This window comes from Setaria viridis, chromosome 8, assembly GCF_005286985.2.
Source record: "Setaria viridis chromosome 8, Setaria_viridis_v4.0, whole genome shotgun sequence".
NCBI classification, from domain to species: domain Eukaryota; kingdom Viridiplantae; phylum Streptophyta; class Magnoliopsida; order Poales; family Poaceae; genus Setaria; species Setaria viridis.
Genome location: NC_048270.2, coordinates 29,868,304 through 29,882,716, shown reverse-complemented (window position 1 = coordinate 29,882,716; position 14,413 = coordinate 29,868,304). Strand labels below are relative to the sequence as shown.

The window sequence follows — 14,413 nt, the reverse complement described above, 5'->3', positions numbered from 1 at the left end:
CGAGATTGCTGAAATTAGTCCTGTTGGATAGATTGATTCATTAGATAGATCGATGCATTAGCCTGAACCTGTAGCAGTTCTAGTTTGCTGAAAATATCTTGTTGGATAGATCAATTCATTAGATGACTCGATGCAGTAGCATGTTAGCGGTTCAGTTATATTCCAGTAGAAATTGCTTAGCATAATGAGAACCTCATATATGAAATTTGTATACATTCTGTTTTATTCTGAAACAAAATATGTTTGTGCCTTTGTTTCTTTATCTATCACAGATATTCTGATCTGTTTATAAAAATAAGTACATAAACATGAACGCATTTTACTCACTTGTCCAAAAACAGTGCTCCTTCAGCTTTGCAACAAGTCACTCCTTCCAGGCAGTTCAATGCACACGCCATGGACTAAAATCAGTGGGAAAACACAATATGCAGACGTTGTTATTGCTCTTTTAGTTGAGGTTCTATGGTAAAGTCAGAAGTGAGGCTACTGAACTGAAAATATACTAGTACATATAACTATTATAGTTAGAACAGACTCGAAGCTTCTTGCTGGTGTTATGACAAATTTGTCCTCTCCCATACTAGTTGTAACTATGTTTAATCAAAAGCAAGTTCCTGCTTTTAGCTTTCAATGACCATTGTTGTACTTATTGGCACGAAATACATATACAATGGGGTAAAGGATTGGTGCAAAAGCGAGAAGCTGAGGCTAGAATAAAAGAGATTGAAGCGGAGAAGAGTAAACCATTTGCTCGAACAAGGTACTCGGCAGATGGTGCCACCTGTATTTTTCTCAATTCTTTGTGTAATTAGGTGTGTTTCTATCCAAACTTATCTTGCAGAGTAAACCATTTGTTTTTTTCCTTTGATTGGAACAAATGTATACCTTTGATTGAACTCTGTCATTAGCTAGTTAAAATCCAAGGATTAGTGGATGAGGTTCTGTCAGTCTTGTCTAATGCAAACTATCTTGATACGAGCTGATATCCGATCTAGCTCTTTGCGATTTATTTACTGCTGGGCTACACGTTTAGCAGTACTTCCTTGGCTTCATTTTTGTACAATGCAAATGAGCTTTATTTGTACCGTAACTGACTTGTAGATTAATGCATTCTAATATGACATTTCTGAGTTGGATAGATGCCTAAAATTGATTGGAACTCAGAGAACACTCGGATGTTGTGTATGTTATTTGCCGAACAAGTTGGAAAAGGAAATCGGCCAAACACACACTTGAATGCACTTGGGTATGCTGAGGTTGAGAAAGGGTTCAAAGAAAGGACTGGAATAGTGGTTACGAAGGCTCAGATCAAGAACAAATGGAACAAGTTAAAGGAAGATTTCAAGGCATGGAAGAAACTAATGCTGAGGCAAACAGGAACTGGTTGGGATCCTATAAAGAAGACTATTGCTATGGATGACGAATGGTGGAAAAAAGCTAGAGCTGTAAGTTGGTTAAAATTTTTTGATATATATGTTTTGCATACGTCAATTTTGTTAGTAATACTTATAATAATATGTGTTGTTTTGATTATTTCAGGACATTCCGGGTTGTGGAAAGTTCAAAAAGAAGGGTCTTGAGAATGAAGATGAATTATCCAAGTGTTTTTCTAACATCACTACTATTGGTATTGATCATTGGTCTCCTCATGTTGTGAATGTTGAAGCACCAGAAAATGTGGATGAGACACAAGATGAGGAAATCAATTGTGAGCCACAATATGATGAATTCATTCAGGATACACAAGAGGAGGATATTGGTATTACTCCTCCACCCGCGAGTGGCAAGAGATTGGCAATGTCTGTTGATAGAAGTGGCAAGAAGGCGAAGTGTGGAAATGCACTCCTAATTCAAGAAGCAATAACAAGTATGGCAAGTTCAACCAATAAATATGTTTCTAAGAGACATGAAAAATATTCTATTGATGAAGTGATGGAGGTTGTGATTACTTGTGGGGCCGGCTATGATAGCAATGAACATTACATGATATCTGAGCTGTTTGTGAAGAAGGAGCAAAGGGAGATGTTCATGACCTTGCTTACTAATGAGATTAGGTTCAATTGGCTTAGGAGGAAGTACAATGATAAATATGAAAAGTAGAAATTGGCTTAGTGAGAGTGATGTCATTTGTGTATGCTACTATTTTATTTTTGTCTCATGTGTGGTACATTTTATTTTATTGCATTTTATTTATGTATGACAGTTGTATCTTACATTTCATTTATATCAATGTTCATAGATGTCTTCAAGTGAGTCTGATGAATCTAGTGAGTCTGATGGTGAATATTTTTTTAAAATGGTTGAGAGCTGTGGTAAGCTTGCACAAAGTTATCATGACTCATATATGGATAAGGCACCGCCGAGATTTATGTTTTCACAACAAAGTGGAATGGGATGGCTGATGGAGACGGTAAACACTCCAGGGGAGTGCCATCGAATGCTTCGGATAAATGAGGTTATTTTTCAGGATCTTCATGATGTGTTGGTTGAGAGGTACAGATTAAAACCATCGAAGCACGTGAATACTTATGAAATGTTGGCCATTTTCCTATTCACATGTGGTGGGTGTGAGTCAAATAGAAGAGGATAAAATAAGTTCAAACACTCAGGTGAAACCATTAGTAGAAAATTTCATAAAGTTCTACATTGTGTGGTTGCCATGGCACAAGATTTCTTGAGACCAACAGATCCTAATTTTTGCAATGTGCACAAAAGGATTAGGAATGACAAGAGAGCATACCCACACTTTAAGGATTGCATTGGTGCACTTGATGGAACCCATATTCGTGTGTATTTATCACCTGAAGAACAAGTGAGATATATTGGTAAGACTGGAATTGCAACTCAAAATGTGCTTGCCATTTGTGATTTTGATATGCGCTTCACCTATGTGGCTGCGGGTCAACCGGGTTCTTTGCATGACACTAGTGTATTGTACCATGCATTGGAAGCAGATGTAAATGTCTTCCCACATCCTCCTCAAGGTAAAGATTTTTCCTTATGTTCCTTTTCATATTTGTATGCACAAACTTATCTTATTTTACATATGTGTAGGCAAGTACTATATTGTAGATGCGGGCTATCCTAATCGTCCGGGGTATCTGGCTCCATACAAGGGTGAAAGGTACCACTTACCCGAGTGGCATCGAGGTATGGAACCAAATACTCCAAAAGAGAAGTTCAACCATATACACTCATCTGTTTGTAATGTTATTGAGCGGTCATTTGGAGTATTAAAAATGAAATGGCAAATCCTTTATAAGATGCCCGGTTATTCAATGGTCACACAAAAGAAGATTGTTGCTGCTACTATGGTTCTACACAATTTCATACGTGAACATGCTAGCGTTGATGTGGACTTTGCTAATTTTGATAGAGATCCTACCTACATGCCTACTATTCCGGAAAGATACAACAAGTATGCCGTGTCTCAACATGCCTCCGATGGATCAACTTCGGAATCAAGCTTTGTGACTATGGACATCTTTCGTGATAGTATGGCTACATCAATTGCCCTAACATGGAATTAGTGCAATGATTATTGTAACGACCTTATGTTGGAACTATGAATTTATTTTGAAATTTTAAAATTTTTGGAATATGTAATTTATTATTATTTTGGACTTCAATGCATGTACTTTCATTTTATATTTGTGATAAGTAGTTCAAGTCGAACCAGGGGGCAAGAAAGGCAATCTACCCTCAAACTCCTCTTTTCTGGAGCTAGGGACACCCTCCCAGCCAAACACCCTCACCAGACAGCTCCAACTCCACCCAGAGCTGGCTCCACCTGGAGTTCTGGAGTGGAGCAGCTCCACCCAGAGTTGGAGTCATGCCAAACATGACCTTAATGAGTCCATGTATTTTGTGGGTCCTATGCTAGCTTGTGCACGTTAGAGTTTCATTCTTCCCTAGGTAGTTTTTGAATCCTAGAATTGCTTTCTTAAGTTGAAAAATTACCCGTTAGCCTACTCCCAATGGGGAGTTTCATGAGGTTTCATTCTCATTAATATGCCACATAGGATTTTTTGATGACATGGCATGAAATTAAAGAAGAGAGAGAGGGAACCAGTTTCATCTGGATGAAACTAACTGTACACGAATACCAACTCTCTAGGAGTCATGAAATTAAATGTGACTTTGATCCTATGAAACCACACCATGAAATTATGCATTGGGGAGGGTAGTTTTAAATACCATTTCATTTCATTGGCTATCTTGGAAACATCGATATGGTTAATCTCATTAAATAAGGTACTACATAGACAAAAATGATGACATGGCAAAAAATTCATGAAGAGAGAGAAGGGATGGGTTTCATCTAGATGAAACTTGGGTTACACTGTTTCCAAGACTTTGAAACTAGTATTGGGGGCTAGAAAGTTTCATCTCATCCAATTTCATCCTATCAAGTTCATCTTAATTAAATGCAATACCTTGTCTATAAAATTGTAAAATGAAACTTGCCATTAGAAGGCTTTGTTACCTTCATGATTTCAAAACTCTTTTGATGATGTGTCACTGTTGTTAATCGCACGTTGAAACTTTCCACTGGAATAGCCTTAGGCCCACAGTCCATGGAAGCTCCAGCTCATCGACCCCAACACTTCCATCACTTCCATCAGTTTAGGGGGCGTTTGGATACTAGGGGCTAAACTTTAGCCTTGTCACATCTGATGTTCGGATACTAATTAGGAGGACTAAACATAAGCTAATTATAAAACTAATTGCAGAACCCTAGGCTAAATCGCGAGACGAATCTATTAAGCCTAATTAATCCATCATTAGCGAATGGTTACCGTAGCACCACATTGTCAAATCATGAACTAATTAGATTTAATAGATTCATCTCGCGATTTAGTCTAGAGGTTGTTAGTTTTGTAATTAGTTTAGATTTAATATTCTTAATTAGCGTCAAACATTCCACGTGAGATCAATGACGGGAATGACGAGTTGACGACTGGGTCCCCCTCCCACCGGGTAGGTCAATCAAACGGTCACCTACTTTACTCGCGCGAACCCGCTTGACTCGCGGGCCCCATCTCCCGCTACCCGATGCGCCACTTCCCCCGTCTTCCGCACGGGCGTGGCGCCGCGACAAAACCAAGGAGACGCCGCCACCACGCACCACACCCGCTCGACTTCCCCACCGCCACTGCCATGTGGCCCCGACGCGGCCCCACAGCCCCTGCTATCCCGCCACGTGGCTGCCCCGCCCTGCGCTGCCCAGGAACGGCACGCTCGGAGAAACCCGTGCATACCCAGTCAAACACAGCACACCAACGGACTCACGCCCACTTCCACGCAGGCCCCGTGGCCGCTTCGCATGCGGTGGACCCACCCGTCGGTGGCAGAGGCATGGGCCCGTGCCGGTCGCACCCGCCACGCCTGCATCGAGAGCCCAAAGCCTGGCCCGCCTGGGCGCTCCCACTCCGCCCACACAAACAGAGCAGACGACCGACACGGCGCACGGCATCGGCGCCTGCCATTCCCACCACCACCACCACCCAAAAACCCCCGTTCCCCCAAAACCCCCGACCGATCCCCAATGGCTGCCGCCGGCCGCAAGCCGCCGAAGCGGCGCCGTCGCAAGAGCCGAGGGGCCCGCTGGAGCAAGTCCCCGCGGCGGCCGCCGCCGCCGCCGCCGCCGTCCGCGCCGCCGGGCTCCTCCTCATCCTCCCCCGTGCCCGAGCCCCTCCCCACCGGCGCCGAGGTCGAGGTCCGCGTCGACGCCCACGGCTTCGGCGGCTCCTGGTTCGAGGCCACGGTCGTCGGCTTCGCGCCCGCCCGCGGTCCCCGCACCCCGGCGCGCTACACCGTCACGTACGAGCACCTCCTCGCCGACGACGGCGGCGGCGTGCTCGCGGAGCACTTCGCGCCCACCCACATCCGCCCGCGGCCCCCTCCCCCCTCCGAGGACTTCCCGCCGCGGTTCCGCCTCCACGACATCGTCGAGGCATTCCACAAGGACGGGTGGTGGTCGGGCATCGTCGTGCGCGCGCCGGGCTCCCCGGACCCCGGCGCCACCGTCACCGTCGCGTTCCCGCTCACCCGCGAGGTCATCCCGTTCCCGCCTCGCCTCGTCCGCCCCCGCCGCGACTACGTCGGCGGCGGGGGCTGGGTCCCCTCGCGGTCCGTCGTCGCCGTACGGCCCGAGCGCAAGGTTAGGGTGTACCAGGTCGGGGAGAAGGTCGAGGCCAGGAGGGACCGGGACGTCTACGGCTACTCCTGGTTCCCCGCGACGGTTTCCAAGGTCGTCGACGACTTCAGCTACATCGTCGAGTACTTCGATTTGGACGAGGAAGGGGATGGCGGGACGGAGAAGGCCACCGAGTACCTGGAATGGCGCTTCATAAGGCCGGCTGTCGAGCATTTGCCTCATCCCAGCGAGTTCCAGCTGGTTCCTGGCGCCGCCGTGGAGGCCTACTGCGATGGGGCGTGGTCTCCGGGAGTGATCTGCAGGGCCGTTGGGGACGGTGAGTTTGAGGTCAGTATCCTTGGCAAGAAGGCGGAGCAGCTGGTGACCAGGGTCGTGGAATTGCTAAAGCCACAGTACAAGTGGGATGGCAAGCAATGGAAGATTGTCGCTGCTAAGGTAATACGATTAACACATTTCCTGTATCTGTCCTTTCTAGTTCATTTAGGATTTGCCTGTTGCTGTAGTCTTCTGTGATACCCAAAGATTTAATCTATTAGGCCACCTGCATGCGTGGATTGTGTTGAATTGGACTGGAGCTGATGACATTGATTCGCATCTCTCGAGTTTAGTTACTAGATGCTTGGGCATATCTATTGATCATAATTCTTACCCAGTATGGAGATGTGTGTCTGGTACTATAACTATATTATAGAGCATGGACTCTTATCAACTAATATTTGTGAGGTTTTCTTGAATAAGTGCATTGTTTATTTTGTTCTCTCTACCTTGCCCAGTGTAAATACTTCTAAAGGTAGTTGGACGATATGATTATAGTTTCTGTCTGTTATGTTCCCCCGATTGTGTGGCTAGATTTACATTTTCCTTCCATTTGTACTTTGAACAAGGTTACTCTTTGTTTTCCTCTGATTCATCAAGCCATAAGCCATTTATGGTTTAAATTTTGGAGTTGATCTACCATTATGATCTAGTCCCACCAACATGTTTGGTGGGAACTTTTCTCAGTCAGAAAGAGAATTTCTACGGTTACCGTATCAATTAAATTTTTTGGATTATTTTGGTTCCTTGGATCCCACCCATTGGCTGGAAATATGTAATCTTGCAAATAAATTCAAGGGGAATGAACAGGAAAAGCCCTTTCTGTTGTGATCATCTTTTTTGTGGATGTTGGCTAAATTGTGATGATGTCAGCGCTGCTGTTTAACTTTTTGCCACAATATTGATGGTCTGATATTCTCTTTGTTCTTATTCAGCTACCCTTTTCTTTCATGTGAACTATGTGTCGACTTCAGGCCTGTTGTTTTGGGCATCTGCAAGGACTGTAGTCGCATAAGGCTTGCAAAAATGAGGAGTCCCTGAAGTTATCTTGCTTACCAAGTAGTGGTGGTGATTAATTAGGTGTGCTGGTGATTTAGGAGCATTAGACAAAGTCTTTGAGGCATTGTTCTGAACATGGGGGAAATAAGGGAATCTTAAAGTTTTGATTCCTTGAAATGTTACTGTTGAGGCCCTTCATAACAAAAGAATGTGTTTAAAAATTATATGAAATTTTTATTGAGTAGCTTGCACTGGAAATTTGATGAATCTCCGATATGGTGAACCTTTCGAAAAAAAATTCTTGTGCAAACCTCTCTACTGAAATTGCTGTGTTTCTCTGCCGTCTGCCATCATCCAAATGGTGTTGTATTCTATTTTTCTTTTCCTTTACTTTCTCCATATTTGGTGCCCAAAAGCATTTGGGAATAATGATTTCATGGAGATTTATTTTGAAGATGTAAATGAAAATTGCATTTCAAACTACACTAGAAGAGTCATGCTTTTGTAGTAGAAGCTACTAGAGCATGTTTGGTTTTCTTGCTCATCCTTTCCTAGCCTTGCCTAGCAAGGTTAGAGGATAAGCAAGCATATTTGGTCCCTTTGCTTCATTTGAATTTGGGCAAGGTGGGCAAGGATTTCCTTGCTTGCAAGGTTTGCTTTGCCAAGCAAAGCTAATGGGCAAGACAACCAAACATACCTATCTTCCCAGAATACAAGTCTATTTGGATTTAAGCACACAAATTAACATTGGTGGTGCAAAGACTATCTGCTGTCGACAGTTGGTACTATAAGGTGGTCGGCTTGTTTACTCTATTCATTAGGTGCATTCGTGTAGGGCTAAAGCAAAATAAATGAGGTAAAAAGGTGCTTTTGATTTGTTGATGGACTTGTATCCGATGCATTTTTTTAAAGAGCTAGATGGACTTATATTTGGGATTGGAGGGAGCACTAGTATGCTTTTGCAAGAGTATGCATATATTTGATAATATAAAGAAAACAGTTTTTGTTCTCTTAGATGAATTGAGAGCCTTATTTACAATTTAGTTCAGGACCCACAATTTGTTGGGGACGGCCTTGGTCGACTTCATTGCCGATGTTTCCTATTAGGGTTATTTTAGTTCCTTACTTGTTTCACTCTACTTATGATTACCCATAGATATGCTTGACAGATGAATTTAGCATAGGTACAACAGTTAGTTTTGAACTCTCCAGCTCTGGGCAAATTCTATGTTACCTCTCTTTGGCTTTGTGCCTTTGTCACTTGACCTATTTACGGACTGTGGAATTGTTATGTGGTTTATTGGTAGGATGGAGTTTTCGGCCCATGATTAAGTTCAGGGATGCTTTGTCTGGTTTGCATGTTGCTAAAAATTGCGCTATTGTTGAATGACACAATGCTGCTAATTTTTTTGATGAAAAACCCTGATTGGGTATGTTGCGCTTCATTTTTTTATAAACACCTTTACCTTTGGGTTGTTCATCCTGAATTTGTACGATTTGTGTTTGATTCAAATTTTGTTGTTCACCCCTCTTGGCTCTCGAATGGATGTAGAAATGTGTTTGTGGCTGCTGCTTGTATAACGGCCGATTATGTACAGTATACTCCTAACGTTTCTTTTCTGCAGGGTGCAATATGATTTGACAAAGTCTTCCAAAGTATCAATTTCTCTTACAGTATATATTTTCATTGCTATTAAGTTAATATTGTTTCAAAAAATTATGCGTAATACAAATCTTTGATACAACTTTTGCACACTTAGTTATAGATCTATTGTTATAAATGCATACAATTCTACTAATTGTTAGTCATACTTTTGAAGTGAGTTCTCCTAAATCCTAATATGCCCTATAAGAAGAAATTGAGATATTATCAATAATGAATACGAAAGGTGTTTTCTTCTTCATTTGAACTCCTGATGTGGGGATCCTAGAACATATTTCACCGAGGACATCCATTGCACGAGGCAGGTTTCCTAGCATTTTGTATTTTGTGCATTGTGAGTTTCTAAGAAGTTTGTTTAACCATTGGCTTGTCATATTATGTATATGGCGCACTGCTAAAGAAACTCTCTTTGACTTTTGAACATATCAATATAACATCCTATCCTTCATTTTGTATGATCCATTATAATTTCTAAATAGTTCCTTTCTTGTACAGAGACGGGCTAACTTGAGGCGGCAGTCTATGAGCGGACAAAATCTAAGCTCACCTGTTGATTTGCTATCAAGCATTGATGACTATACTCATGACCCTGAATCTGCTGGCACCAAAAAGTCGAGGAAAAAATCTCAGCAGCTTGATGTCCCGTTAGCTGAAAATTCTGGTTCTCTGCTCTCTGAAAAAAATAGTCTTCAAGTGACTTCCCACGGGGTAGTGAGTTCGGTGCCCATGAATGGTCATCTTTGTGCTTCTCCAGGACATTCAACACCTCAGAATGAATCAATGCCAAATAGTACTGGAGAAACAGTGGACAATCAAGAAGTCCTATCTGAGATGATGGATTCTGATGGTCATCTTAATACACGTGTGTTTGGTGCAAGTGCTGGTGATGCCCATGATATGCTTTCCATTGCAGAGCTAAGAAAGAACATGGCTTCAGCTCGCAGAAGCAGTTGTGTCCAACAGATACAGAAAAAAGTGGACAATCAAGAAGTCCTATCTGAGATGATGGATTCTGATGGTCATCTTAATACACGTGTGTTTGGTGCAAGTGCTGGTGATGCCCATGATATGCTTTCCATTGCAGAGCTAAGAAAGAATATGGCTTCAGCTCGCAGAAGCAGTTCTGTCCAACAGATACAGAAAAAAGTGCTCTCTGTCAAGACACTCAAGGTGAAGAAAGGCATATCAAAAAGTAAAGGGACCAAAACACACCCTATTCTGGAACTTCAGGGGAAAAATGATGCCTCAGATAACGTGAGTTCCCTCATCATGTTTCATAGTTGGAGTAACAATGCGTCCATAGCATTTAGAAGTTCTGTTCATGTTGATCTTTTTCACTGGTGCAGATTCAGTTGAAAGGGAACATCGATTTCTCAAGCACTGTCATTGTCTGTGGTTTGAACGCCTCTGTGGAAGACCAAACTAATAAAACACCGGATAGGCGGGTATAGACTTGTGACATCTTAAATCTTGTGATTGGCTTTAAAAACATCTTTCCGTATTCATATTCATGTGCGTGTTCTGTTCGGTTTGTCAATCTATATTAAGGTGACAAGACAGACTATTAGGGGTCCAAGTTCAAAGGTGCTTACCTGTAAGAAATGTAAGTGTTTTCTCTGCCACACATTCATCTTTTAAGGTAATTATTAAAATCTAACAATGGCTCTGCAATCTGCAGTGGCTAAACGAAAAGGACCCAGAGAACTGTGTAGTCCACTTAGCTCACTGGATGTGACTAGTACCGTCCAGCAGAGAGGAAGAAAGAAACTGGCAGGACCAATGAAAGAATCCCCCTTAGCAGTAAGAAGACACTTTATGAACTAGTACTTATGTAGCTATGAGCTTCTCACCCTTGTAATCTCATGCTCAGGAGCAGCTTGATAAAACTTTGGAGGATACACTGAACACAACTGAATTATCAGATCAGGACACTATACCCATGATACCTCCTGGCTTTGAATCAATGTATGATGGAAAAGGTATGAACAGTGAAAACTTTAGGGTTGAAATGTGCATAGTTTGCTAAATAGTTACTGAAGGCATGGATCAAAGTAGTAGATTTATGATTAATGACTGGATTTCTGTGGACAGGTGTTGACATACATGGTAGTCTGTCGGAGGAAGAGCCAACTGCTATAATCGACAGCATCAGTCAAGTGAACCTAAATGCTGATGCAGACCATGCTGCTACCCAAGTAGCTAAAAGCAACCATCTTATGGAGACAGGTATCCTATCTGTTGATCATCCAGTTCCAAAGGCTGGCAGGAAAGTGGATGAGAGGTCAATCCTACCACGTCTTCATAATGCTAGCAGCTCACAGTGCACCATGGACAATTCTTCATTAAGGAGCTGCTCTGCTTCTGGGAGCTCTATGCCTTCGCACTTGCCTGCCTCTCATGTTCAGTTCGTTAAGAACTCACCTATGTGGTCTTTAATTGAAGAAATGAATGTGTTCTGTGAGGTACCACAACACCCGCATTTCCTTCCACTCCGACAATTTCCGCCAGGACTGCGTGAAGGAATGGCATTAGGTCTGATGGTGTCGTTTGCTGACACAGTGAAGCTTATAACACAAGCAAGCATAGACCACAGCATGGAATGGTTTGAGGACACGATGAATACACTGAGCCATCTAGAGAGAAATGGATTTGATGTCCAATTTTTGCAGAGCATCCTGACCAAATTGCTCCACATAAAATCTGATAGCACCAATTGTCTTGGAGAAATACAGAAGCTGAATTCCCAGATTGTGGGGGTGACAGCATCCTCCTCCCGAATTGACAAACTGCTCGATGAGAAGGATAGAGCTATAGCTGAGCTGGAGCAGAAACTTGGGCGCCTTCGCCAGGAATCACAGAAGATAGCAAAGGACAAAGAGCATCAAGAAGTGGAGATTTTTGGACTCCAATCAGCACGTAGCAGGTTCGAGGAGGCACACAATGATGCCAAACGACAGTTCCACAACGTCTTGGATGAGCTGCGCCAGAAGCGGCTAACCTAGTGCGCGAGCTTTGGAGATCCCTCGATGTTTCTAACTTAACACTCTATTGACTCGCTTCAGGGCTGTAGGTCCTAATGGTTATCCAGATATCGTGTGGTCTTGGGTGATCTGTTTATGGTCATTTGGTACCCTATTATGTATCTGTAAGCTGCTCATGATGGCTGACTTAGGGAGCCTTATGAAATTTCGACTATTTATATTTGCTAGTAATTGGATCAAACTTGCCAGCTATCTGGACCGTACCGTACTTATTGACCTGTGGCTGTAATCAGTTCCTGGGCAACCTGTTTTCGTTTTTGGACTTCCATTCAGATTTTCTGTTATCCTGATCCTCCTTTGACATCCTTGCAACTAGGGTCACTTAATTTCTTTGCCTTTTGCTAAATTATGGCTTTTGGGAAGAAATTTGCTGTGCTACTGACGCTGTCGCCTATTTACATATTAAAAGAAAGCATCCAAGGCTTGCATGCAATGGTCATTCTCGCATGAAAATCCCCTCACGTTTATCCTTAGTTTTGTCTGAAGTCACCAAATTTTGGTAACCTGTCTTGCCGGCAAACTCGGATAGGCAAATCGTAATTACATTACCTACGGCACCACGAGAAGCACCACGTGCACCAGTGAACTTTGCTAGTTGCACCTAAAAGTCTTTGGTTGAAGGGGAAAGAGATGTCATTCAGTTACATTTAAATGCAGCGCATGAATCCATAGCAACTGTTGAGGAAAAACCAACACAAGGGTTGGATCTTACGTACTCCCTCCATCCTAAACTATAGGTCGTTTTGATTTTTCTAGATATATAGATATCATTGTGCATCTAGATATAGGGTATATCAAGTGCATAACAAAATCTATGAATCTAAAAACCAAAACGATCTATAATTTAGGATCAAAACAACCTATAATTTGTGATGAAGGGTGTAACTTCTATTTTGTGTTCTCTCTCCTCAAATGCTTTTGTTTTTTTTATATGGAAAACTCCCATGTGTTATGAACTCATATAAGATTGCAAGTGCCATCAACAATCTCAAGTACTGTAATTTTTCTTATTCCTACGTTAATACTATATTTTTTTAAAAAGAACATGAAGAGAGTATGAGAGCATGTGATTCGTAATGGCATATATGATCTAGAGATGGCATGCAACAACCAGTTGTGGTTTTCATAGCTAGTAAGGTTGCCCCACGTATAGTTTGGTTTATACGTTTTCTTCCTTTGTGATTAACTATGGAGTAAAAAAATATATGGCCAGTTCATATTCTAAAAGTTTAGATCTTGCTTTCTAAACTTAGCCTTGAGTGCCATTTAGGTCAATATACTCTAAAAAAATGCAATGTAAATATTAAAAACCGCTACTTAAACTTGTTTGTGATTGTGGCAACCACAAGTTTTAGCCCTTTTATGTGTCATAAGTCAGAATGTGAGCTGCAGGTGACACACCTCCGGGAATCCACGTCATGCTGCCACCGTGGCAAAATACACTGATATGACATGCCATGACCGTATATGCACACAACAAAATTACTTGTTGCACGGATTGCTTAATTTTGAACTTTATGGAGTATAAGCGATACAATATTAATAGTTTTTGTATAGTAGGTAAAATTTACTTTCAATCCAATAATGAAGAAATTGATTTTTCCCGAGATAGATGTAGGCCTCCAGAGTTGAGCTTCCTCTGTTGTTGCCCGAACTAATAATAAGATAACATATACATGTTGGTAAAGACTATAATTAGGCCGGCCGTATTTTGTTGCCCCCGTACGGGCGTACGGCCCACTTGATCAACTGGGCGACTCCTCCACGGCTCCACCCAAGCACGAGCAAATCAACTCCCCGGGCCCCACTTCCACGTACTCACGGATGAACATTTCCTCCAGCGCCCATTCATTTCACGCGGTGGGAAGTGTAGATCGGGGGTGGAGAAGAAAGGGGAGCCCATGGAGGTGAGTCTTCCCCGGATTTCATCGATGCATATCAGGTTTATTTTTTTTTTGGTGCAGGGAGAATCCCAAATCAAGGATGGAGGAGGAGCCCCTGCACACGGACGAAACCAAATAGGTATGTTTTTGTTTTGGACTTCCTGTATCTACTACTAGTAGTAGCTTGACATGGCAATGGTTTGGTGGGGTAAAAGGTGTAGAAAACATTTTCGGATCTATCTAGGTGCATGCTTTAGAACGGTGATTGAAGCAGAAAACCAAAATCTGTCAGCAGAGTTTTTGGTTGTTAGCTTTCTCTGTGCTGTCGGTCATGAACAGAATCAAGCACGCA

General features: G+C 42.6%; 1 protein-coding gene and 1 pseudogene across 2 annotated transcripts; both read left to right on the top strand.

Annotated features, from left to right (window-relative positions):
* Window positions 1-3,530, top strand: part of LOC140220276 (uncharacterized) — a 31,193-nt pseudogene extending 27,663 nt beyond the window's left edge.
* Window positions 3,531-5,462: 1,932 nt separating this feature from the next.
* Window positions 5,463-12,370, top strand: LOC117833503 (uncharacterized). Of its 2 annotated transcripts, none has more exons than XM_034713021.2 (7): window positions 5,463-6,595; window positions 9,633-10,391; window positions 10,484-10,582; window positions 10,686-10,740; window positions 10,816-10,937; window positions 11,014-11,116; window positions 11,229-12,370. In XM_034713021.2, exons 1-7 carry the CDS (start codon window positions 5,549-5,551, stop codon window positions 12,137-12,139), a joined length of 3,096 nt encoding a protein of 1,031 aa, XP_034568912.1. In that variant the 5' UTR covers window positions 5,463-5,548; the 3' UTR covers window positions 12,140-12,370. The 2 variants fall into 2 exon arrangements, with proteins under 2 accessions (XP_034568912.1, XP_034568909.1); XM_034713018.2 differs by having other exon boundaries at window positions 5,464-6,595; window positions 11,008-11,116.
* Window positions 12,371-14,413: the final 2,043 nt, after the last annotated feature.

Excerpts from the sequence above, each read along its gene's own strand:
- LOC117833503 (XM_034713018.2), top strand. The coding sequence starts at position 5,549 with ATGGCTGCCGCCGGCCGCAAGCCGCCGAAGCGGCGCCGTCGCAAGAGC. Across the intron at positions 6,596-9,632 it reads GGAAGATTGTCGCTGCTAAG|AGACGGGCTAACTTGAGGCG; the intron begins GTAATACGATTA and ends TTTCTTGTACAG. Across the intron at positions 10,583-10,685 it reads ATAAAACACCGGATAGGCGG|GTGACAAGACAGACTATTAG; the intron begins GTATAGACTTGT and ends ATCTATATTAAG.